At 41.0% G+C, this 26,041-nt stretch overlaps 1 protein-coding gene across 3 annotated transcripts in view; it reads left to right on the top strand.

The window, feature by feature from the left end:
- Window positions 1-25,238, top strand: part of NMT2 (N-myristoyltransferase 2) — an 80,583-nt gene extending 55,345 nt beyond the window's left edge. For 2 of the 3 annotated variants that reach the window (XM_067703984.1, XM_067703994.1), the window contains exons 3-12: window positions 1,686-1,830; window positions 4,562-4,680; window positions 4,777-4,868; window positions 4,992-5,108; window positions 6,349-6,519; window positions 7,655-7,763; window positions 15,260-15,430; window positions 20,479-20,646; window positions 22,813-22,950; window positions 23,136-25,238. In XM_067703984.1, coding sequence (XP_067560085.1) covers window positions 1,686-1,830; window positions 4,562-4,680; window positions 4,777-4,868; window positions 4,992-5,108; window positions 6,349-6,519; window positions 7,655-7,763; window positions 15,260-15,430; window positions 20,479-20,646; window positions 22,813-22,950; window positions 23,136-23,156 — 1,251 coding nt within the window. In that variant the 3' untranslated portion in view covers window positions 23,157-25,238. Of the gene's footprint in view, window positions 1-1,685; window positions 1,831-4,561; window positions 4,681-4,776; window positions 4,869-4,991; window positions 5,109-6,348; window positions 6,520-7,654; window positions 7,764-15,259; window positions 15,431-20,478; window positions 20,647-22,812; window positions 22,951-23,135 lie in introns of those variants that run through there. The other variant, XM_067704003.1, reaches the window with a different exon arrangement.
- The last annotated feature ends 803 nt before the right edge of the window (window positions 25,239-26,041 follow it).

The raw sequence follows: 26,041 nt of genomic DNA, 5'->3' as shown, positions 1-26,041 counted from the left end.
CAGTAAATTAGAACAGCAAAACTATTTTGTTAAATTAGTATGTGTAACTGATATATATGAACCTGATGATTCAGACCTCAATCAAAATATAAGATGAATGGCTTACAGAATTTGTGGCAGTCCTGGGTGAGGCTGTTAGACTTCCAAGAGGAGACATTAAGACTTTAACCTACCTCTGGTTAGACTCCAGCACTTTGTTTCTTGGAATCATTTTAGGGGCAAGAATCTTAAGGGAACCCAGTGAGTAAAGCCACCACAGGATGGTCTGTGTTAAATAAACCCTGTTTTGTACTGGGTCAAACAAGCAGGCTTCCCAGAGTCAAAGATTTGCTCCAGACCACAGACTTCAGAGTCAAAACGGAACAGAAGTCCAGAGCTGCTGTTAATAAACCATTGAGGATCGATGGTACCTTTCCTTGGTGCCCATGGTGTTGACATACAGGGAAACCGAAGACTCTGAGACTCCTTCTAACAAATTATGAGCCCACAGTGAAGAGCATTCTTTGTATGGCATCAGAATTCTAAAATGAATCAATAATTTCACATGTTGAAAAAACCTCACTGATTTCCATATTCAGTCCTACATGCCACTTGCTCATTTCAGTTATAGTCTCATTTTCCATGAGGGATTTCTGCCCCCCCCCCAAGAAAAGAGCTGCGGGATCTTCAGAGATGACAGGAATATTGGCTTTGAGGAAGGAACTTTAGTATTTAAAGGCATTGTCAATTTTATAGACTGAGGATACGTATTACTTAAAAGGGAGGTTGTTTCCACCACTTGGGTTGGGGGGAAAAGGCTTTTATGGTTGCAGAAGATCTGAATCCATAGAGGAAACTGCTCATCCTCGTGGCCTCTGGAGGGGCCGTCAGGATTGGCAGAGGGCGGGGTGTGGTCCAGGAGGAGGCATCCTTAGAGAGTCCTTTCTTGATGCACTTCCTTCCCAGCCCGGCACTAAGTTCAGATTTCTTTCTTTTTTTTTTTTTTTTTTTTTGTGTTACGCGGGCCTCTCCCGTTGCGGAGCACAGGCTCCGTAGGCGCAGGCTCAGCGGCCATGGCTCACAGGCCCAGCCGCTCCGCGGCACGTGGGATCTTCCCGGACCGGGGCACGAACCCGCGTCCCCTGCATCGTCAGGCGGACTCTCAACCACTGCACCACCAGGGAAGCCCCCTCTTTCTTTCTTTTTATGAACTAAAATGTCCCTCGTCTGCCTGGTTTCCGTTCTAGAAGTTATTTCCTTTGTCCCCACGTTGCTCCTCCCGAGCATTAACCCCATCAGTGAAGCCGAGGCTGGAGTCTGACTGGCTGCTGTATGATAGTAGCATTTGCACTGCAGGGCACTCCTCTCTGCTGCTCCGCCCACACGAGTAATTAATGGTGAGGACCGAGGACCCTTTGCAGATGGGTGGGAAACTGAAGCAGAGAGTGGTTCGGTTTACTTGAGAGTTCCCAGACTGTCAGAGCCCCATTGAAGCTATAGGACTGTTGTTGCCTTCAACCTAATACGTTTGCTTATATTTTAATACGTTAGCATCCTTGAGCCCAAGGGCCAGACTTAGAGGAGGATTGTGCGTTTCTCCAGCGAACGCCGTGTAGTCTCCAGTGCAGGTGCACGTGGACCTGCCCAGGTTTGGGAGCAGCGGCAGCTTCCTCATATTCTGTGTCTGTGTGTCTTTGCTGTTGTAGAATCCCACCATTCCAATGCAGAAGTTGCAGGATATCCAGAGGGCAATGGAGCTGTTATCCGCATGCCAGGGCCCCGCCAGGAACATTGATGAGGCTGCCAAACACAGATACCAGTTTTGGGACACACAGCCGGTACCCAAACTAAGTAAGCTTTTCTGCCTTTTCCCCCAAAAAACAAAGCTGGGTTAACAACAAACAAAAAACACAAAAGAGACTTGACTTCACTTATATGATTTGTTTTAGACCACAGATTCGAAATTTATACAAAAGTCATATTTTTCTTCTTAAAATAAGTGTTGGGTGGCGACATTGGCTTTCAGTAACAACAATTTTAATCTAACTCCTGTCCCTATAAAGAAATCTAATTTCCCCACACTTTAAACATTAGTGTATTAAATATATGTATATAAGAGGGGTCTCACCCACCCCCAGTTTTTTGGTTCTGATCTTCATGGAGTGGTTTTTCTTCTGCATAAATTTTTAGCAATCTCACACCTCAGTTATCCCAAAAGACACAGAAAATTTGCCCTATTAAATCTTACTGAAATGGAAAATTTTGCTCTGTTTAACAATAGGATTCTGAACACTCACCCATGTTGTTAATTATTACCAATGTGATAACATTCCAGTATAATAAGCGAATTGGGACACCCCGTGAAGGCCTTCATAAGTGCTCTGGGTCATGTAGAAATCTGTAATAGGCCTCTTTCCCTCAGTGCCCGGCTTGCTCCATCACATTTCACTTAAACTTTTACCACTTAAGGTTCTGTAAACTTAATAATTTAATAATTATTAAATTAATAATTAATAAACTTAATAATTTCATTGTTACTCTTTCACATTATGCCAGAAAAAAGATGATATAAATGTATAAAAATGTTTTTCAATGTATTACAAGCTAAACCTGCTGCTTTGTCGTATGTTTATATGAAGATACATATTTCCATATATTATTTCCATACTTTTCTTCCTTGATAGTTCCAGTTCAAAATCTGTATAATAGAAGGTATTCGTTGCCATCCCAAACTCTTATTAGCCCAGTTATGTACACATAATCAGTTTTAACAAATAAAAGCAAGGAACAATCCTTGTCTGTGCCTTCAAATAATGGGTTTCAAACTTTTTAAAAATGACCTTTCGTTTTCCACCCATGCCCACGCCAAGCAGCTTCAAAATCGTGAGCTTCAGAGCATGAAAGAAAGAAGAAAGCAATTATCTTTGCTTGATTTTTTTTCTTTCAGGCTCTAGAAATTATTTGGTAGTGGAGGAAGACCTTCTAGAATGAATTTGCTGGATTTTAAATGACATTGAGTTGAGTGACCATTAGCTACAGGGGTGTAGATTTATTGATCTGAATGTATTGGGTTGGGCTAAATTTTGCTGGGGGCTTTTGGGTTAGTGCCCAGGGGAGAAAATTCTCTTCCAGCTGGCGCCTCACCCCAGCGCACCTCTTTGGGAAGACTTCCCCGCCGCTCACCTCGTTTCGGCCCCTCCCCTAAATCCCTGCAGTGTTCTCGGGTTCCTAGAATGTTCTTTGCATACCTCAATTAAGGCAACACCAGGTTAATGGTGGAAGAGGGAGCCTGAGGTCGGGGAGAACGTTTGAAAGTCAGGGAGACTCTGCCTTTTCGTTTCTCTCCAGAGCCACATCCCAGTTCAGTCAAACACACCCAGCTGCTTGGAGCTGCTTGCGTGGGGTGGGCCCCTGGTGTTGTTATGTGGATCAGACAAGCCCTGAGCAACTCCCAAGGAACCCCAGGGGAACAGCTGGGAATCTGGCTTCTAGGGCTGACCCTGGAGCCTGAGGTATTCACTTGCGGATGAGCTGGTGGAGTGGAGATAAGATGAACGTGCAGAGTTAGGGATTAGGAAATAGAGAAGAAGAAACCCCTTGGGGCTGGTACAAACCCTGTGACTTCCCCCCTGTGAAAAGGTCTGTGATGGTAATAACTGTACCTGAAGCTCATTTATTCAGCAGATGTTTATTGAGTGTCTCCCACTAAATGCCAGGCACTGGGGCGCAGACCCGGGAAACAGTGGTAGGAAAGTAGGATAAACGGTGGGCGGGCGGTGAGGACATACTCCACGTAGGAAGAAGCTTTAGTCGGGGAGGATGCTGTGAGGACGTTACGTGTAAGGCTATAGCTGAAAAAATGCCAGCGGCCAGCCGTGTGAAAGACCGGGGATGGGCCTTCTGGGCAGAGGCCCAGTCCGAGGGAGGGCAGTGGGCCCGAAGCCCTGAGGGCAGGGCTGGGTAGATGTGCCAACGGTGGCCAGGCAAGCAGTGGCCCCGGTCAAGGGCTTGGATTTTATCCCAACCTCACTGGGAAGCTCCGGAGGAAGAAGTGGGAAAGGGTGCCTTTGTGGAGATCGCTGGAGACACTGATGGCTTGAACTGTGCTGCCGGCAGCCCAGACAGAAGTAAACAGTCCTGAAATTAATTTTGAACTTTGCTGGGAGGGGTCAGGTCACTGCAGCCCTTGCCCCCCATTGGTTGAAAAAGCAGTTAAACAGAAAACATCTCTAAGGCGGTCATATCAAGCCTGTGTCGCCGGCAGTTGTGCTGAATGATTAATCTGTAATCTAGGAGTTCAGACTGAGAAGTCACCATTGTTTGGTAATGTCCAGTTTGCCAGTGGATGACAGAGGATTTCTCCCGTATCTGGTCCCCTAGCAGTTACCCTCCACCTTGCGTAACCACCCTGCTTCGCACTGGCAGCAGCTGAAACGATACAGTACTTTTAAGGATTATGTGGAACTCAAGAGCCCTAAGCACGCTTTTGTTTCCTGTAACTGACCATTTTGGATCGTCAGGACACTCTGTAATTGAATCGTCTCTCTTTTTGTTTTTGTTTTTCCCCTCCTCCCCGTCCCAGATGAAGTAATAACATCTCATGGCGCAATTGAAGCTGATAAAGAAAACGTGCGTCAAGAGCCGTATTCCCTGCCGCAGGGTTTTATGTGGGACACTTTAGATTTGGGTAACGCCGAAGTGGTGAGTAAAACCTTCGACCTCGTTCCCCGACTTGGCGTGGGTTGCTTCTGCACTGGTCCCAAGCATCACAGGCAGGACGCTTCTTTGGTCTCGTAGCTCAGGGAGCTGTACACGCTGCTGAATGAGAATTACGTGGAGGATGACGACAACATGTTCCGCTTTGACTACTCGCCCGAGTTCCTGCTGTGGTGAGTCTCGCCGGTCACGTGTGCTTGCTGGGGACAGGGCGAGGGGGGGTCGGCCTGTCTCTGTCTGTCCCTGTGTTCCTGGACACTCACCGCATCTCTTTTCCTTGCCTGCACTGATTTCAGGGCTCTGCGTCCCCCAGGCTGGCTCCTCCAGTGGCACTGTGGAGTCAGGGTATCTTCGAACAAAAAGCTAGTGGGGTTCATCAGCGCCATTCCCGCGAACATTCGGATCTACGACAGGTACATAGTGAAGCTTGTCAGTTTTGATACATTGCTTCTCCAAGAGTTGTGGTTAGAATAGGCTTTTTTTTGGTTTTGGCCGTGCCGCGCGGCTTGTGGGATCTTAGCTCCCCAACCAGGGATGGAACCCGCGCCCCCTGCAGTGGAAGCGCGGAGTCCTAACCACTGGACCGCCAGGGAAGCCCCTAGAATAGGCTTTTTGAAATGACTGAATGCAGGCTGCTGATGTTGAGGGAGGTTGTGTGCGTGGGGAGGGCAGAGGTGTATGGAAACTGTACTTGCTGCTCTGTTTTGCTGGGAACCTAAAAGTGCTCTAAAAAATAAAGTTAAAAATAATGCATAAAAAACAGGTTGTGAACAGTGACCAAAAAAAAAAGAGCTGTATTTTTCTCTATCTCTTTTTCTGTCTCTGCTTCGCAGTCTCATACATGCACACACAGGTATGTATATATGTCCGTAGCAGAAAAAACAAAACTGTAAATAGGTATTTCAGATTTGTTTCTGGGGAAAAAAATACTCGAGGGATTCTTTTTAAGTCTTTCTGTCCACAGATATGTCTGTTCCATTTTTGCTCTGGGTCTTCAGCCCAGAAAGTCAAAGATACAGTTATGAAACGCGAAGATCTGATGCGTAATAGGTCTCTTCACCTTTCAATGTACTGGGTGAGCTTATTTACTGCTAAAAAGCATTTGATCTCAAAGAATATTTTGTGCCAAATGAAATGCCTCCGTATCTGGAACCAGAGCAGAGGATGGGCTTTGGAGCTCTAGAAGGTTTATGGTCGCTCAGAAAAGCACCAGCTCTGGCCTGGTCGAGGCACTTCCCAGAGATCCTGGGTATTGCATTATGCTCCAAAGCAACGTCCTATTAGATTCTGCATCTGGGTGACCCAGTTATTGTCGTAACTGTATACATTACAGGAAAAACAGATATAGAAACTTTGAGGCACAGCTGATCCAGTTTCTACACTGAAAATTCAGAAGAGACCAAAGTTCTCAAATTTATTTAGAACAAGAGGGTTTGCTTCTCCACAGCCTGGAGTTTTGATCATTTTGGTGGGGGAGTATGGAAAATAGATAAATCTGTGAAATATCTAAAAGATAGAATATTTTTCTTAAATATTGTGTTAAAGGAGGGCTTTCAGTTTCTCATTCTTTGAAATGTTATAGATGTTGTCTTGCTTTTTGAAAATGTTTTCCTCTTAACGGTGGCTCTAATTTGCAACACCTTTATTTCTTAGCGTGAAGAAGATGGTCGAAATCAACTTCCTTTGTGTTCATAAGAAATTGAGATCCAAACGGGTAGCCCCAGTGTTGATTCGAGAAATAACCAGAAGAGTGAACCTGGAAGGGATTTTCCAGGCCGTTTATACTGCTGGAGTGGTTCTTCCCAAGCCAGTGGCCACATGCAGGTAATAGCGTCCCACCTTTATCTTGCACGTCACCTGTACCTAACGCTTTGAGCCTCCCTGCCATGTTGCTACAAGTATTATTCTCCACCCACGTAACCCAGAGGGACTTTGGCTGACCCGTGATGATGTGGTTGGTGGGTAGCAGAGATGGAGATAGAACCAAGAACCACTAGCCCAGTACTCTCGCAGTAAACCCCACAGTCACGTGTGTACTAATGGTGCTACATCTCCATTTCTGTGTCTCTTCCATTTGAAAGCATAGTCTCTGCCTTGGGAAACCCAGGGCATCAGTTATCTCGGGATGCCCTGTAGTACGATTTTCTTTCCTTCTCTAACACTCACTGTCACACCAGTGCTATCAGGAACTACTCCGAAAGCTTGATAAACATCAGCTGAAAAACCCGCTAAAGCTGTTTTTATTTCTTCATCTGCTCTTATCAAGCTTTCAAAGGTTAATCTAGTAAGAAAATTGTTTATCAGATTGTCACTTGAATAACCTGTTCCTAGAGCCTCAGAAAGAGTTTATCTCCCTCTGTTATTTTTATTGACTCAAATAAGATGAAACTTCAGGAAAACAGAGTATAAAAGACAAAACTGTAAAATGACTCTCTCCTATTAACTTATTCATAAATAAACAGAATAAATAAGACTTCACAGGTGTTATTTTAATATAATCATTCATCCGAGTACCTAAACTAGAAACACTTAAGAAATTCAAGCTTGTTTTTCAAAAAGTTGTCTTCTTTGGTGTGCGTTATATAAATGTGAAGGCTACTAAACTTAAGGAGAGTTTTTTCATGTTTTTAAACTTTTTGGTTTGCTATCTTAGAATCTGTGATGCTCATTCAATGCTTACAGACTGAGCATTATCAATATTCCTTCTGCAATTCTAAGATTTCTCTTTATTGAAAGAGATGGACGGTTACAAACAACAAAGGAACATAACTGGGACATCATTTAGAGGTCAAAACTGACAGATAAAATAATTGCATAGGAAGAGGGCCAGCACCCAGCACTGCACTGGGCCCAACATAAGTGTTCATTCACTGCTTCTATAACAGCTGAGCTTAGACAAAGGTGAAAAACTTGGAGAGTTAGAAATCAGTTAGATCTTAAAATCTGTATTGTATTCCAGATACTGGCATCGATCACTAAACCCCAGAAAATTGGTAGAAGTGAAATTTTCTCACTTGAGTAGAAATATGACTTTGCAGAGAACAATGAAGCTGTACAGACTTCCAGATGTAAGTAAGAATGATTTGCAGTTTTTCAAAGCTGTTAATAACTGAAACTTTTAATGTAGAAAAGAATTATTTGCAGGAAGCTAAAAACTGGCTCATGGGTCTGAGGATGTGAATATGCAGCTAAAAAGACTGCATAGAACTCTGGGGCCAGAAAAAAGGAGGTGGGTATTTTTTTTTAAGGCTTTTTAAAGTTCTTCAGCTTGGGGTTGGAAGGGCTTGAATTCCAGACATGTAAGTTTTGAAATTTTGAGTATTTATATTCTGTTTAGGAAGAGGAAAGAAAAGTTCAGGTTTCTGATGATATCTTAACACATGGAACTAAGGAATAAGGTTTAAAGAAGAAACCCGGGGAGAGGAAATAATGTCTCATTAAATTCGCATATTTTTAAACTAGTAAATTCCCAGTGTGAAAAATTGTCTCTTAATAAGTGGAAATTTAAACGTGCTTATCAGTCTTAGCTTTATTCAGGGCTCAGATGGTGAATGAATTATCTATCGCTACATAACAAATTACCACAAATGTAGAAGTTCAGACCAACACATGTGCTTTCTCTTGGGTTCTGTGGGTCAGGAATCAAGGCACTGCTTAGCTGAGGCCTTTGCTTCAGAGTTTCTCATGAAGCTGTCATTAAGGTGTCAGCCAGGGTCAGGGCCTCCTCTGAAAACTTGACCGGGGATGGATCCACTTCCAAGCTCACATGACTGTTGGCAGCCTTGAATTCTCTGTGGGCAGTTGGCCTGGGGTCCTCAGTTCCTTGCCGGCCGTCGGCCTGAGGCTGCCTCAGCTCCTGGTCGGCTGGGGTTCTCTGTAGCTTAGCTTACAGCACAGCGGCTTGCTTCATCGAACCCAGCGAGGAGAGTCTACAGAGAGCATCTGCTAGCAAGATGGAAGTTAGACCCCTGCATAGTCAATTAAAGTGGAATCACTGGTGCTGTATGTCATTGGTTAGAAGCAAGTCACAGGCCCCACCCACACTCGAGACAAGTGGATGGCGGGGACATGAACTCCAGGAGGGCAGGCATCACTGGGGCCATTGTGGAATCTGTCCGCCAAAGATGGGATCTTTTGTGTAAAGTTTTGATTTCGTCAGAGCTATTCTTTCTTTTGGGTTGTAGTAGATATTTTAACTCGATTGAGGGATTCTTGTGCAATATAGCCATGTTCCTCCCAAAGAAGGAGAGGACTTCACCTGTGGAAGGTGCAGCCAACTCTAGTGCCTTTTGTCTTGGGCCGGTTGTGTGTTTACCAAATGCATGTGATCAGCGGCTGCAGGAATTGATGTCTTTTTTCTGATGACTGACCAGAATCAACTAATTGCTGACTCAGGCAGAATTTCATAAGGAGAAAAGTGGAGGTGAAGGAAACCAGGTGTTGGACATGTCAGGGTCGTCATTCTGGGGCTCCACCACCTGGTAGAGGGCCTGGAAGGCACTGTCTCCCTTCTGCCTAAGCTGTAGTTGCAGACAGTGGGGCTTGAACTAATGAACTCACTGCCTATCTGTGAGGTCAAGGACAGAGGGGGGAACGTAGATCAGAACAGAGATAAATAAAAAGCACAGGTGACAAAATGAAGGAGGGTCCACGTGTCCTGAGGAAGAAGGATCAGGCCCCCTCAAGTTGGGGTGACAGAATTGAAGGTAAGTGTATGGAGACATGTGCACTGAAATGGAGATGCAGGAAACTGCTCTGAGGGGTCACACCATGATCATGACCATCATAATTTACTGATCAGCTAGAAATAATTTCTGCTAGTGGCCGAGACCCAGAGCCACTGAGTGGGGCAGAGTCATGTAGAGGCACAAGTGGCCATGAGAAATAAAGAGGAACAAGGGAGGCACAGTGCACAGCTAAGACAGGACACCATTGATTCTCAGCATCCTCCTTGCAAATTGTCAAATACTTTGCCGTATGTGAGTTGAAATAAGAACTGGAGGCGTGCCTACTTTTTTCACTAGGGGCGAATGCTGTTCTACTTTGGTCTCCCCAGATTTAAGTTTCTTGAGCCTAAACCTGTCTAGTTGTGGGTAAGGAAAGTGCCCCCTTACACATAGTTGCCTAACGTAGACTGAAGAATAAGGAATTTTAGTAGCTGGCGTTGGTTTATTCAGGATGATTAGAATTAGAGGTACTGAAAGTTAGTTTTGACTTGACTTTTTCCATCAGCCTCCATATTTTTGTACAAGCATCCATCAACTCATAGGTAACAAAGTTTTGACAAGTTGGTGATAAATTGCTGGTGGGGCGGGCATTGGTGTGAAACCAGACCTTGGCATCTTGGTTGTGGTTAACCTGGTTTCCTTGGTGGAGCAGTCCTCTTCTGGCCATGTTGCTATGGTGATTGCCTTTTTTCTTCCCTAATAAGTTGAAGTTTATAAAGTGCTGTCACGTATATTGTTCAGTATATTCTTCCAACCACCTTTTGAAGTCAGTATTCTTATCCCCATCGTACAGATGCAAAGACCGAGGCTTGTGAAGTTTGATGCTTAGACCAGGGCCTGTCACTAATAAGTGGAGGACTTGGAAGGCAGGCCCTAGACGTCCGTGTTTCTCCTGTGAGGTCCCTTTGCCTCCACCCTCACCTCTAACACAACTGCCTTGGGGGCACCAAGGCCCAGTCCAACCAGACGTCTCACTGTGCCGTCATTAGAGACCAGGTTGAGGCAGGAAGGGATGAGTGTCAAGGTCCAAACACCTCTCATTGGTGTGTTCCAGCCTCCCTTCCTCCTTTTAAGTCATAGGGAAGGAAAGAAAACTAAAGAGTAAATTTAAAAAAAAAGAGAGAGAGAGAGAGAAGATAGAAGAGATGCAAGTAGAGACACTGGAAAATTGGAAGGTGCTTCCAGCAGCCACCATGGTGTCAGCTCCTGAGTTAGAAGCTGGACGAGGCAGCATACACCAGACCGCCTCCTTCTCTCCCGAGGGCCCAGGCGGATGATGCCCCCTCTGGCAACTGCATCATTTAAGAACATTTTTGTACCGTGAAGCGTAAAGACAAGAACCTTACTGAATACAGCTTTTGCTCTTTGATTCTATCTCGTTTTCTGATTTGCCAGGCCCGTTTCTGCTTACCGTGCCAGCTTTACATCTTTGCTGTGGACATCTGACTATAAAAGTCAACATTGATTGCAGCCAGCATTATGCCAGACAGTTAACATCCATTATCTCATTTATTATCTACACCAATCAGAGAGGGCGGGTGACTGTCCCCAATCACAGAAGAGGACATTGAGACACCAGATTGATTTGCCCAGAGTCTTCCAATCAGGACAGAACCATCCCCGGGGCCCATGCCATTAGCTACTGTTACCTGCGAGACTAAGGTTTTCCCAAGAGGAACACAGTTTCCTACCCTTTCAGTGTTGGTTTGTTTTTAATTTGGTGTTGAGAATTTCCAAACCACGTTGGGGTTTTTTTTTTTTTTTTTTAGTCGGTGCTCTTCAAGGTGAAGGAATTTGAAGCAGATAAAAAGTGGGAGTCAGGTTAATCTCCCAGTGTCTTTACATTGTGTTGCAAGAACTTTACGCCTGGGAAGACATGCTAAGACTCAGGTGTTCTCGATTTAGTAACTGTTGATTTTTTTTAGTGTTTAATGTCCTACTGCTCCTTCTTAAATCAAATAAATAATCATAATCATTGCCGACATCTCTACTGTGGAATCTTAGCTCCAAATCAGTTCACACCACATAGTTTGACAGAGAACGGCACTGCTTCTGTTTTTCAATAGGGCTCTGAGCTTTGTTTCCTTATGTACTTACAAGCAGATTTTACGCAGATTTCAGTGCATATAGAGTCCAACAAGTAATGCATATTAGTTGGATGGTGGGAAAGTATCTGATTCAGAAATAGAGTTTGTTTATGTAAGTTAAGATTTTCTCAGTTACTGGAAGTTTTTTCTGCTTTTTATTGAAGTCTCAGAAAACATTGCCACTTGATTCTTTCAGATTATGCCAAAGCTGAGATTTTTGTCTAGGTATAGCATTTCCCCCACCTCTTCCTGAAGACAACAGCTATTATATAAAATATGATTCTTTTTTTGTTTTTGGCGGCACTGGGCAGCTTGCAGGATCTCAATTCCCTGACCAGGGATCGAACCTGGGCCACAGTAGTGAAAGCCCGGAATCCTAACCACTAGGCCACCAGGGAACTCCCTAAAATATAATTTTATATTTTAAAATTTATTTCGTGCTTCTGTAGATTTCTTGGAGAGGATGTGACTTTCTGATGTTAGAAAGAAACAAGTTTAGGCTCTGAGACACATAAGCCATTGTTAATCAGCAAAAGTAAATATTCTTCCCCTGTTTCTAGGACCTTATATGTTTTTATAGCTGGATATAGTCTGATGTTCTCTCCTGCTTTAATGCTCCTGTAAAAACTTGTTTGAAGTGCTTGGAAATTACCAAGTTTATGTGTTTTCTCCCTGCCGGTTTGCCAAACAATACTGTTTTCACTGAGTCTTCCTTATCTAAATTCTATTACCCATTTTTCTGACCTTCAGAGACCTGAGGTAGCAGTTCTCAAAGTGTGGTCCAGGGATCCCTTGAAGTTCCCAGAAACCTCTGGGGGGCCTGTGAAGTCAGTTTTTTATAAAACACAAAAGTATAATTTGCATCTTTCATTTCATTGTCTTACAAGTGCACTGTGCAGTCTTCCAGAGGCTATATGGAATGTGAGCTTATATATTCTTTTTTTTTAAATTTCTAATTTAGTTTCTAATATGATAAATGCGGATAAATATAACCCACGTAGGCAAAGCTCTTTGGGAGTACTGAATAATTCTTAAGAGCATAACAAAGTCCCAGAACAAAATATTTGAGAACTGCCGCTTTAAGGGTATCTTCTGGGCAGAAAGGATGTTGATTTAGTGATTACACAGTATGAAAATTCAGTGAATAAGAACTGTGCTGCAGAAGCATATTTTGCTCCAAAAAGGAGTTGGCCAGCTTCAGTCTTCATTTCTGAATGTTCTCTATGAACAGAGAAGATGTATCCTGTTGCTTTCATTAGTTAATCTCATTGCTTGATATTATTGATTCTTACTGAACCAGTAACAAAAGAAAGAACAATCTGATGTTGAGAAAGGCTGTTTAAAATGTATCAAGGTCATCCTCATAGTAAAAAATAATCTTTTCAAATGACTGCAGTATACATTTGGTATGGCTTTGGCCTTCCTACCAGCATTTAGAAATGTATATTTATTTCATGTAACATCATTTAGCAATCACATAGGTTTCCTCTTCCCATGAATTGCAGTGTAGAAATGCTCCGAATGACTAAAATTGGCTTAGGGAAACAAAAGAAAAATACAGTTTCACTCCTGGCTTGTACTTAAATGCCAGGCTGTAGAAATATCATCTCTTCAGAGCTGACAGTGACTTTTTTCCGTGTCTGCAGCCTTCACCTCACCTTATTGGGTAAATGATTGTGCTAAAAACCTAGGAATTCATTCATTCATTCAACACCTATTCAGGCCATTATTAACCAAGGGTTAAGCCTTGGGTGGAACCTGGGGCCTGGAGATTTCGGGTCCTTTGGCTTTGAGATCCACAGAAATACTAAAAGTATGAGTTCTCTATTAAATGTCAAGGACTTAAAATTCTCTCAGTTTAGAATATTAAACTATTTTAGCTGCATTACTGCATCTTTGTAGATTCCATAAATCATAACTGAGTGGCACATAGTAAATACTCAGCTAAGGACTGCTGGGTCTGTAAACACAAAGCCCCTCTCCTCCCAAAGTGAATCAGTAAGCAATCAGCGGTTCTTGGCACAGAACGTTAGAAACCTCAGCACAACTACTAACATCCATCAGAGCCGACACTCAAGATGAAAACCCGTTTTCCACCTTGGTCTTCTCCCCTACCAGTAGTCTGGGGGCATGCAGGAATTGTGATGATCTAATTTTAAAGGCAGTTTTTAATTTTAAAGTACTTAATAAACAACAAGGTCCTAATGTACAGCACAGGGAACTATATTCAATATCCTGTGATTAAACCATAATGGAAAAGAATATAAAAAAAGAATGTATATGTATGTATAACTGAGTCACTTTGCTGTACAACAGAGATTGGCACATTATAAATCAACTATATTTCAATTAAAAAAAATTCTAAAAGTACTTAGTGGTAATTTAGGACAGAAAAGATAGAATAGCACTATTTATATACAAGTTATTTGTCACTTAAAATTTATCCAATATTTCTTCAAGAAAAAAAAATATCGAGTTAACTGGGAAAATGCAGTTTTATTTGTATTAAGTTTTTCTTTGTACAAACAAGCAAATGTAGTGACCTTTCTCACTTCTGTTGTCAAGTATCCTGGTGTCTGTACACTTCCTATAGTTGCTGTCTGGAGCTCTTTTAAGGATAAGACTTGAACAAATCCAAATGGGGACTTGTCCTGACCTTGAGGGTTTGTTATTCCCATGGCCTAATGTAAAAATTTTGATGTTCTGGAATGATGGATTCAGATGCCTATTCTGATCACCTTTTAATCAAAAGATGGCATAAGAGATCAGGGCCACTACTTGGCAACTAGCCATTCATTCTTGGCAATTAAAATGCTTCCCTTCCCATACTGACCGATATGATTTTTACTTCTCTTGCATTTTTATTGCTCACGAGAACAGAAGAGCTACATTTTTTCCACGGGCTATTGGACTAAAAGTTTCTCAGCCATTTTCAACTGTGTTTTCAAAATGTCAGACGTGGCAGTCTTAAAAGTGTGATCCTCCAGAACACATGCTGAGATTGTTCTGCCCTATCGTGTAGGCTGTTAAAGTTCTTGGCATGGGGATATAGATGAACTTGTAGTGTTCCCGTTGGTTTTGTCTGGGTAATGGACAATACTGACCAAAGACCTGGTACACAGAGATAGGATAGAACATGTCGTGTAGCTTATGTTCTAAACTAGTGGTTCTCAAGCTTTATGTGTATACGAATCACCAGGGGATCTTGTGAAACTGCACATCCTGACTTGGTAGGTCTGCGGTGGGCCCACGATTCTGCAGTTCTGACAAGCTCCCATGGGATGCTAATATTGCTGGTCTGGGGATCATGCTTTGGCGCCAAGTTTGTTTACTGCTCTTATTTAAACCTCCCAACTTTTTTTGTTTTAATAAATTTATTTATTTTATTTTACTTTTTTGGCTGTGTTGGGTCTTCATTGCTGCAAGCGGGCTTTCTCTAGTGGCAGCGAGCAAGGGCTACTCTTCGTTGCTGTGCGCGGGCTTCTCATTGTGGTGGCTTCTCTTGTTGCGGAGCACAGGCTGTAGGCACGTGGACTTAAGTAGTTGCAGCGCACAGGCTCAGTAGTTGTGTCTCACGGGCTCTAGAGCGCAGGCTCAGTAGTTGTGGCGTACGGGCTTAGTTGCTCTGCAGCATGTGGGATATTCCTGGACCAGGGCTCGAACCCGTGTCACCTGCATTGGCAGGTGGATTCTTAACCATTGTGCCACCAGGGAAGCCCGTCCCAACTGGTTTTGTTTTCACTCTAACAGGTTACAAAAACTTCAGGCTTGAGGCCAATGGAACCAAGAGATATCAAAGCTGTTCAAGAACTAACCAACAGTTACCTGAAGCAGTTTCATCTAGCCCCGGTGATGGATGAAGAGGAAGTAGCCCACTGGTTCCTCCCCCAGGAGCACATCATTGACACTTTTGTAGTGGAGGTAAAGAGAAGGTGATAAGATAGTACAGAGAAGTATGAGAACACTGTGCAACTGAGTCCATTTTCCAGAAGGATCATAGAGTGTCCATTCCCTTCCTGCCCACATGACTCAGTGCTTCTGAACCAGCTTCCTGCTCACCCTTTCAGAACCAGCTGTTCTTACAGCTTCCATTCCTGGCAGAAGAGCACACTTTTACTACTTAATCATGGGGAATCAGGGTTCTGATCTGCTCTGTTGTTGTCTGTGTGACTAATTGCTTTTCTTAGTTTTGAAAAGGCCAGTTTGGATGATCTCATCTGAGAAGGATGTGTCCCAAAGTTTAATATTGTTTTGCTTTTGCAAAACTGGTTGGAACTGAACTGCCTTTGTTCAAGATGGCATAATTCAACCACTTCACTCAACCCTTGTCTTCTTGATTTGTAAAAGGTTTTTTTTGGTTTTTTGTTTTTTGGCCATGCTGTGCAGCTTGCAGGATCTTAGTTCCCCAACCAGGGATAGAACCTGGGTCCCTGGAAGTGAGAGCACCAGGTCTTAAACACTGGACCACCAGGGAATTCCCTGTCAAAGTTTTATATAGCCTGAATACTGATACTTTGTATTGTGGTCCATTTCTGGGTTCTCTATTCTGTTCCATTGATCTCTGTGTCTGTTTCCTCACCAGTACCACATTGTCTTAATTACTGTAATTGTATAGTAAGCCTTGATACCAGGTAGAGTGATTCCTCCCACTTTATTCTTCTTTGTCAAGATTATTTTAGCTAATCTAGTTCCTTTGCCTTTGCATATAAATTTTAGAATAAGCTTGTCGTTATCTACAAAAGACCTTGCTGGGATTTTGATAAGAATTACATTAACTCTGTAGATTAATTTAGGGAGAATTAACAAGTCTTCCAATCCATGAACATGGTATGTCTCCATTTATTTAGGTCTTCTAAAATTTATTTTGTCAGCATTCTGTAATTTTCAGCATCCAGATCCTGTATATATTTTTTAAAGTGTTTACCTAAATACTTCATTTCCTTGGAGTGATTATAAATGGTATTATGTTTTTAATTTTGGTTTCCACATGTTTATTTTTAGTATGTAGAAATGTAATTGGTTTTTCTTTGTTGCTCTTGTATCCTGCAGGCTTGCTGAAATCACTTATTAGTTCCAGGAATTTACTTGGAGATTTCTTGGGATTTCCACATAGACAATTGTGTCATCTACAAATAGGGTCAGTTTTATTTCTTCCCTTCCCATGTGTATGCCTTTTCTTCCTTTCTCTTGCCTTATTGCAGGGGCTAGATATTCCAGTACTTTATTGAATAAGAGTGGTAAAGATCAACATCCTTGCCTTGTTCCTGTTATTAGGGGAAAAGCATTCAGTCTTACCCCATGAATCTTACTCCATGATGTTAGCTGTAGGTTTTTCATGGAAGCTCCTTACTGATTTGAGAAAATTCCCAACTTGTTGAGAGTTCTTATTATAAATGGGTGTTGGATTTTGTCCAGTGCCTTTTCTGCTTCAATTCATACAATCATGATTTTTCTTCTTCATTTATTGATTTTCATTTATTGATTTTCAAATGTTTGACCACCCTTGCATACCTAGAAAAATTATCCACTTGGTTATGGTATATAATTTTTATACATTGTTGGATTTGGAGTGCTGATATTTTGTTGAGTATTTACTGAGTTCATGAGAGATATTGGTCTGCAGTTTCTTTTTTTGTACTGTCTTTGTTTGGTTTTGATATCAAGATACTACTGGCCTCATAAGATGAGTTGGGAAGTATGACCTCGTCTTCTGTTTTCTAGAATAAATTATATAGAATTGGTGTTAATTCCTTAAATGTTTGCTAGAATTCTCCAGTTGAAACCATCTGACCTTAGAGAATTCTTTTGTGTTGAAATAATGAATTCACTTTCTTTTATGATTATAGGACTGTTCATCTTGTTTGAGTTTTAATACAGTTTAGAAGAATTGGTCTGCTTCTAAATTGTCAAATTTGTAAGAATAAAGTTGTTCATAGTATTCCCTTTTAATGGCTACAGAATCTGTAGTCATAGCTCTTATTTAATTCTGGTAGTTCTGTCAGTTAATGAGAGCGGTGTGGAAGTCCCCAACTATAACTCTGGATTTGTCTTTTTCCCCTTCAGTTCTGTCAGTTTTTCTTGATGTCTCTGGAGGGTCTTGTTTGGTACTTATACATGTTGGACCTGCATGAGTTTCTAGTGGATTGATCATTTTATCATCATGTAATACCCCTCTTTGTCTTCAGTAGTTCTCTTTGCTCTGAAGTCTACTTCCTTGTATATTAATACAGGCAGACCTCGTTTTATTGCACGTCGCTTTATTGTACTAAGCAGATACTGCATTTTTTATAAATCGAAAGTTTGTGGTAACCCTGTGTCCAGCAAGTCTGTTGGTGCCATTTTTTCCAACAGCGTTTGCTCACTTTGTTTCTCTGTGTCACATTTTGGTAATTCTTGTAATATTTCAAACTTTTTCATTATGGTTAAATTTGTTATGGTGATCTTTGATGTTACTACTTCTACTCGCTGAAAGTTCAAATGACGGTTAGCATTTTTTAGCAATAAAGTGTTTTTAAATTAAGGTATGTACATTGTTTTCTAGGCATAATGCTATTGCATACTTAACAGACTACAGTATAGTGTGAACAAAAGTTTCATATAAACTGGGAAAACAAAAAAATTCATGTGACTCGCTTTATTGCCATGTTCGCTTTATTGAGGGGTCTGGAACCAAACCCACAGTATCTCTGAGGTATATGTGTATAGCCACTCCTACTTTTTTAAAATTCATGTTTGCATGGTATATCTGTTTCAGTCCTTTTACTTTCAACCCATCTATGTCATTGAATTTGAAGTGAATTTCTTGTAAACAGTATATATTTGGGCCATTTTTCCTTATCCACTCTGCCAGAATCTTTTGATTGGTGTTTTTTGGCCATTTACATTTGATGATTATTGATATGTTAGAGCTTAAGTCTTCTATATTATAATACATGTTTTCTGTTTGTTTCTTCTGGTTTCTGTCCCTCTGTTTCTGTTTCCTTGCCTTCCTGTTCCTTGAACATTTTTGGATGTCTTGATTTATTTATAGTGCATTTGAGTATATCTGTGTAGGTCTCATGATGGTTGCTCTGGGTATTACAGTATACAGATGTGACTTATCACAGTCTTCTGGTATCCATGTTGTACCACTTCCAAGTGACTTTACTTCTCTTTACTTTTTCATCATTTTTTTTCACATCTTTATTAGAGTAAAATTGCTTTACAGTGTTGTGTTAGTTTCTGCTGTACAGTCTCATTGTTTAAATATCACTGTCTTGAGTATCAGATGGTGTCATAATTTTTGTTTCAATCATCGTGTCATTTATAAAACTCATGAGAAGAAGCATAGCTCAAAGTATGTACCCAGATTTCTGTTCCTTCTTCCTTCCTTCCTTTCTGATGCTCCATGATGCTTTCTTTTATGATTTCCTTTCTATTTGAAGAATGTACTTCATCCAGTCTTAAAGGTATGTATGCTAGCAGCAAATTCTTTTAGTTTTCATTTGTCTGAGAATGTCCTTATTTCCTCTTCTTTCCTGAAGAAAGTTTTGCCAGATACAGAATTCATGGTGGACGGTTCTTTTCTTTCAGCTCTTATGCCACTTGCTTCTGGCCTCTGTGGTTTCAGGTGAGCAGTCTGCTGTCATTTGAATTAGTATTTCCCCATAGGTAATGTGTTGTTTCTCTGTGGCTACTTTCAAGATCTCTCTCTGTCTTTAGTTTTTGGAAATTTCATTATGATGTGTCTTGGTGTGGATTTCTTTGGGTTTATCCTGTTAGAGTTCACATGGCTTCTTGAATCTACTATGTCCGTTTTGCCAAATTTGGGAAGTTTTCAGCCATTGTCTCTTTCAGCCCCACATTTTCTTCTTTCCCTCTGGGACTCCAGTGATATGAATGGTGAATCTTTTGTTACTGCCCCACAGATCCCTGAGGCTTAATTCTTTTTTTTTTTTTTTTCATTCTGTTTTCTCTCTTGTTTCAGATTGGGTAAATTCAAGTTCAGTGATTCTATCCTCTGTCATCTCCACTCTACTGTTGAGCCCATCCAGTGATTTTTTTTTTTCTCTAATTTCTGCTGTGGTGTTTTTCAAGTTGAAAATCCTTAATAAAGCTGAAAATTTAGGTCTTTAAGTCATCTCTCACTTTTGCTTAACATCTTTAATTTCATAATGTCTGAAAAAAAGGTTTAATGAATCAGAAGCACTCAAAAACCAGATAATACATCCTCTGGAATTTTCTGCTAAAACAAATATTAGCAATGGCATATGTGGTCTAGCCTCCGCAGCTGTATACTTCAAATATATCATGGTTTGAATTATATGCAGACTTGCATAGGTCACTGCAGGTAATAGAAACAATGCAAACAATATTGGCTAATTTCTTGTATTGAAAGTGTACCAGTGATGACAAAACAAACACCATCTTTTGCATCCCTTTTGATTTTTGATAGCTTCAGATTTTCTCATTCACACACATATATTTTGGTGCAGTACCAGTGCCTTTTTACAAGCTTCTAAAAAACTAGCTTCCAAATCCTATCCAACTTCACTTTAAGCTGATACAATTCCTGCCTTGTGCCAAGAAGATTATTTTACAGTATCCTTTAGTTGGAAAAGGTAGCCTTCTAATCCTTGGTGCTCTTATTCCTGCAAAAACAATGAATTTACTTTTATCACTGTCCCATAAGTCTAGAGAGACTCATTAGTCAACCAGAGAGCGTTCCTTTTAGAACATTCTGCTTCTTAAGAACTTGATGCCAGTTGCTGACGAGCACTTAGGCTGAGGCACAGCTCCACGCTCTTCCTTGGCCTCTGCCCAGCATATGGTAAGGGACTCCACATCAGACCTGGAGAGCGGAGCATGAGCTGTTGCTTTTCATTCTAACGGAAAGCTGTGGTGCAAGTCAGAGATCAAGACGTGAGCTGAGATGCCTGGATGAAACTTGTTCAAGGAGATGTTTACCTGACATTGCCTTTGTTCTTTAGAACTCCAGTGGTAAACTAACTGACTTCCTGAGCTTCTACACGCTCCCCTCCACAGTCATGCATCACCCCGCCCACAAGAGCCTCAAAGCCGCCTACTCCTTCTACAATATCCACACAGAGACGCCGCTGCTGGACCTCATGAATGACGCGCTCATCATCGCCAAGCTGGTATGCAACTCACTCCTTGTCATCCCATGTGTGTCTCCAAATACGTATATTGGAATATATAAAACATCTTGTATTTTCTTCCACACGGTGGGGGGATTTGTTTGAGATACTTCTTACTGTTGACAGTCAAAGGAAGAATTTTGATAAGAGGTTTTTTTTTTAATTTAACGGCTATTTTCATCATTAATTCTGTTGTAACTTAACCAAAAAGACATTTTGTACAAATTAGAAACTTGTAACCCTTATATAAAGATACGCGAAATTCATAATATAAGGAATATAAGAAAACTAACGTGATCCCATGATACAGGCATACCTTGGAGATATTGTGGGTTTGGTTCCAGATGGTTCCAGATCACTGCAGTAAAGCAAGCGTCGCAATAAAGCGAGAGCCACACGAGTGTTTTGGCTCCCAGTGCATATAAAAGTTATCTTTACACTATAGTGTAGTCTGTTAAGTGTGCACTAGCATATTTAAACAATATACAGACCTTAATTTAAAATACTTTATTGCTAAAAAATAATGCTAACCATCATCTGAGCCTTCAGCGAGTTGTAGTCATATCAGAGATCACAGATCACCATAACAAATGTAATAATGAAAAAGTTTGAAATATTACAAGAATTACCAAAGTGGAACACAGAGACACGAAGTGAGCAAATGCTATTGGAAAAATGACTCTGATAGACTTGCTCGATGGAGGGTTGCCATAGACCTTCAATTTGTAAAAAACCCAGAATCTGTGAAACTCAATAAAACAAGGTCTGTCTGTATGGGGAAAATATGAGTGTATTGCAGTGAATAATTGGCAACAGTAGGTTTTTTGATTCAAATAAATAGTCTCTGAATTTTAAAATTAAAGAAATTTAATTTTAACTATTGGAATTATTATTATTAAAAGGATTTGAAATGAAAAGAATTAAATTCAAAATGTTCCTTACTATATTTGCATTATTTTTCTATTTCCTCAGTGTGGTAGTAAGGATGATTGTTAAATTCTTGCTACAAATAAACATTTTTCTTTAAAAAGAAATTGAAATCAGCTGATGGGGACATTTTGATGTAATTGCTGAGTGAGAACATAAATATTGTTCACGAGAAATTGGGAGCAACCCTTCAAAAGTGTCTTCCTTGTAGTCTTCTAGTATTTGATCATTGGAAACATTTTTTTTAATCTATTATAAGTGGATCCCCAAATCAGCATTCTTCTTTGCTTCTTTGATCTTGTAGCTCATTTTCAACTACCTCCCCAAAAAGGCCAGTAATAAGTTATTTAAGGTAAAACCCCTGAGAAATAGAAATGTAGGTGCTTCATCTATATCACATTTTGCATAGTATTATCTAAGCTTTTTTTTAAATTCTGTTTTTACTATTGAAATGTTACTAAATTTATTTCCCATTATCAGCCCAAGACAGATACACGATTTAAAGTCTTTACAGCTTTGATTTCTTGGCGTAGGTTCAGGTAAGTCAGAATGTAGAAAGGCCAGTAACTAACAGTTCTGGTGATAGAGCCATCTAGGCAGCTGTTTGCTTCAAAAACAGGGACAAGGGCTTCCCTGGTGGCGCAGTGGTTGAGAGTCCGCCTGCCGATGCGGGGGACACGGGTTCGTGCCCGGGTCCGGGAAGATCCCACATGCCGTGGAGCGGCTGTGCCCGTGAGCCATGGCTGCTGAGCCTGCGCGTCCGGAGCCTGTGCTCCGCAATGGGAGAGGCCACAACAGTGAGAGGCCCACATACCACAAAAAAAAAAAAAGAGTAGCCCCCACTTGACCCAACTAGAGTAAAGCCTGCACACAGCAATGAAGACCCAATGCAGCCAAAAATAAAATAAATAAATAAAATAAATTTAAAAAAAAACAGGGACAAAGTATTTCCTGAAATTTTAATAGATTCTTTTTTGTCAGCCATCAGACTGCACTTTTCGATTCAGCATTTCTGGATAATCTTGCTGACTCCATCAGATTCACTGCTTGCTAGTTTAATAAGACAGTTTTGAACTGATTCCTAACCCATACTATATATTGCAGACATTAAACCTTATTATAAATGCATTATCAATTCAAGCTATTAGTAGGGGAATGAAATGTTATACTGAAATACATAATATACAAAACACTCTAATCCTTTGAAACTTTAAAATTAAATTTTTTTTACATTGACAGAAAGGATTTGATGTATTCAATGCACTAGATTTGATGGAAAATAAGACATTCTTGGAAAAACTCAAGTTTGGCATAGGCGATGGCAATTTACAGTATTACTTGTACAACTGGAGGTGTCCAGGGACAGAGTCCGAAAAGGTAAGTGAAGTTGATAAACCTTTGTAAACTTGATAAATTTACCTAGAAAATCCCATATTTGCTTCTCTTCGGATTGTTGAGAGGTTTTTTCTTGAGTAGCTTTTTAAAAATATAGATCTATTGTACTACGTTATAATTTTTCTTGCTCACTTGTTTTTGCTATTCCATTTCTTCCCTCCCTTTAGGTTGGACTCGTATTACAGTAGATGGATATTTCTATTTCTAGAACTCTGATGTCATCATTTGTTAATATCCTAGTTAATGATTCCTGGAACTGCCATTCCAAAGAATAAAAGCACAACCTAAGTGACATTGAAGTGTCAGTAACAGAAAAGATGGAAAAACATCGATTGGTGACCAATAGAACACATTTCTAGCTAGAATGTTAACATTCATCCTTTTTTTCGCTGTTGACCCATTTGTAGGAGGGATGGAAGGAGGATACAAAGAGCACATTCCTCTAATTTTCAACCTTCTGACTGTCTCTCAATGAAGAGAAGGTATTTGTCCCTCTCTAGAAAAATGGACGGCTTTTCTATGGATTGAACAGAAATCACAGAATCGTGTAGGAAAATCTTTGCCATTGTGTGGAGATAAACTGCTGCCTTTCTGTTTATTGAGGGTCTGTGGGTCCATGTAGCAGAATGAGGGAGCCATTTGGAAAGGGTTTACTTATGTCACTGCACATGATCTCATCGGGAACACCTATGGAGCCAGCATTTCTGTAACGCAGTGATGAGCGGTAGGTGTTAAAGTGAAGAGTGAGATAAAAATGTACTGGTTGACTATTTCTCTAGAAGCAAAGTTGCCAAATCAATAAACAAACAAATGGGTACTTTGATCTTCAGCAGGTTCGTGGCTTGGTTCCAAAGCAAGGTTTGGGGCAAACATTGTGTTCTCTGAAGAGCACACAACCCTGACAAACTAGACGGTTCTGCTCCTGCAGAGACTCTCTTCTTCTCAGCAACAGCCAGGATACGTGAGGAAAAGAAGAATCAAAGCCCTCAAGTCAGAAGACATGCCCAGTGGTGTTCATGAGTGCCATCAGGACACTGATAATTTGAATGTTTTTTATTACTTATGCAGAATTGCACATATTTCTTTATCCTGACTCTAATTTATCATGAAAGCTGTCATGCTCTAGGAAGATGTCTTAATTGTAAATAAGTCTTGTGGTTTTGTTACTGATGGTGTTTTTATCTAGGATTTGAAAATCCAAGTTTCTCGGTGTACATAGATAATGTATATATCACCAGTAGCCCAAGGGGAAAAAGATGCTGGACAAGGCCACCTAAAACGGCCTCGACTCAAATACCACAAAGTAGATACTTCTTCCTGCCTTCATGTACCAGTGCCTAGGCCGTTCAGTCCAGAAAAATCTAATTACCTTCGACAACAGGATGCCCTTCCTTCATGTTACAAGTAGTCAAAGGACACAATCGTACCTTATAAAAACCAGGCAGGGGCTAGCACACTGTGGCCCATGAGCTAAACTCAGCACAGCGCCTGTTTTTGTACAGCCCACGAGCTAAGAATGGTGTTTACATTTTTGAATGGTTGAGGAGGAAAAAAAAAAAGTTTTGTGACACATAAAAATTACAGGAAATTCAGATTTCAGCATCCATAAATAAAGTTTTATGGGAACAAGGCCTCATTCATTCATGTGTTGCCTGTACGTGGCAGGCAGGGTTGAGTTGTTCCGACAGAGACTGTGGACCCAAAGGCCTAAACCTGGCCCTTTAGGGAAAAAGTTCTGTTGCCTCTGATTTCCTCTAAAAATCAGAAAACCTCTTTCTGCAGCTTCGCGTCATCCTGAAGGCCACCCCACAGCTGTGGCACCCTGGGACCTCCACTAGGGGGCATGCGTGGGCTCCGAAGTCGTCCTTAATTTAGGACACCAGTTTTCCTTCTTGAAGACGCGAGGGAAGACTTCTCCTATAGGATGATTCAAACCCAATTGCGTTACCTTTTTTTCCCTAACGTGAGGAGGATGCCTGCAGAAGCAAAAGTGAACCAATTCACTGAAACACCAGAATTAAGTAAACAAGATTTTTAACATAATCCAGAGTCGAGGCTCCAGTTGGGAATTACGTTCCACTCATTTTTATGGCAATCTTAACATGAAGTAGGTTTTCGAATAATTGCAGGATTGTCCCTCAGAAATTGTGTCACGGGCTCACCCCATGACAAAACTGTGGCATTGTTCCTCTATTCACTTACATAATTGCAGTTAATAGAGTTCATGTTCTTTTACTCAGTAATTTTTAAATACAGTAATTTATAAATTATTAGCACGTTTGCCGCTTTATAACGCCTCTTTATAATTTACGCATGTTACCAATGAGCATTTTAAAGTAGAAAATCAGTACAGCTGCTTGTGTTTATAAAGTGGCCGTTAGAACTAAATTTCAGTGCAATACACAGTGTCTTACAGATTCACAAACCCACACCGCCCCGTGTCCTTTGTCAGTAATGGAAATGCTCTGGTCCATGACGCACCCTTGCCCACACACCCCACCATTTTTTGGTCAAGATGGCATTCAGTAAATTTAAACGGAGGTGGCATAATCCACAGATCAACCAGAATTTAGGCTGAAAATAAACCTTGGCAAGCCAGTACCTTTCCCGTAAATTACAGAAAGCACCTTTTCCAAACACATGCTGGAAACAGCGGATGCTTTAACACAGAGCACCGATCCTGTTCATATACTAACACGAGCGACCCCTGTCATGGCAGACCCACCTCTGAGCATCCAAGCTCCTCCACTTATTTTTTTATTCTCTTCCTGCTTTATTTCACCTAATTACCATCATACTTTGGATACATGCTAAAGTCCCAAGGAGGTAAGTTAACCGTGTAAAGGAGTGAATTCTTACCTAGTCAGAATACCTTATCTGGCAATTTTGATAGATGTTTAGCCTTTCTCCCAAGCCCACGCTTAGGCCTGCCTACAAAGAAAGGCAAACTGACAGTAAAAAATAATAATGTATTGTTTCTGAGGACAGTGTATTGCTTGGCATTTACCATCTTTCCTTTACAACTGATGGTGCACCTGCCATCCAGCTTCATCTCCCCCGCCAACTAGAACCG

Source organism: Pseudorca crassidens, chromosome 1 (genome assembly GCF_039906515.1).
Source record: "Pseudorca crassidens isolate mPseCra1 chromosome 1, mPseCra1.hap1, whole genome shotgun sequence".
Taxonomy (NCBI): domain Eukaryota; kingdom Metazoa; phylum Chordata; class Mammalia; order Artiodactyla; family Delphinidae; genus Pseudorca; species Pseudorca crassidens.
This window is presented reverse-complemented; position numbering and strand designations above follow the sequence as displayed.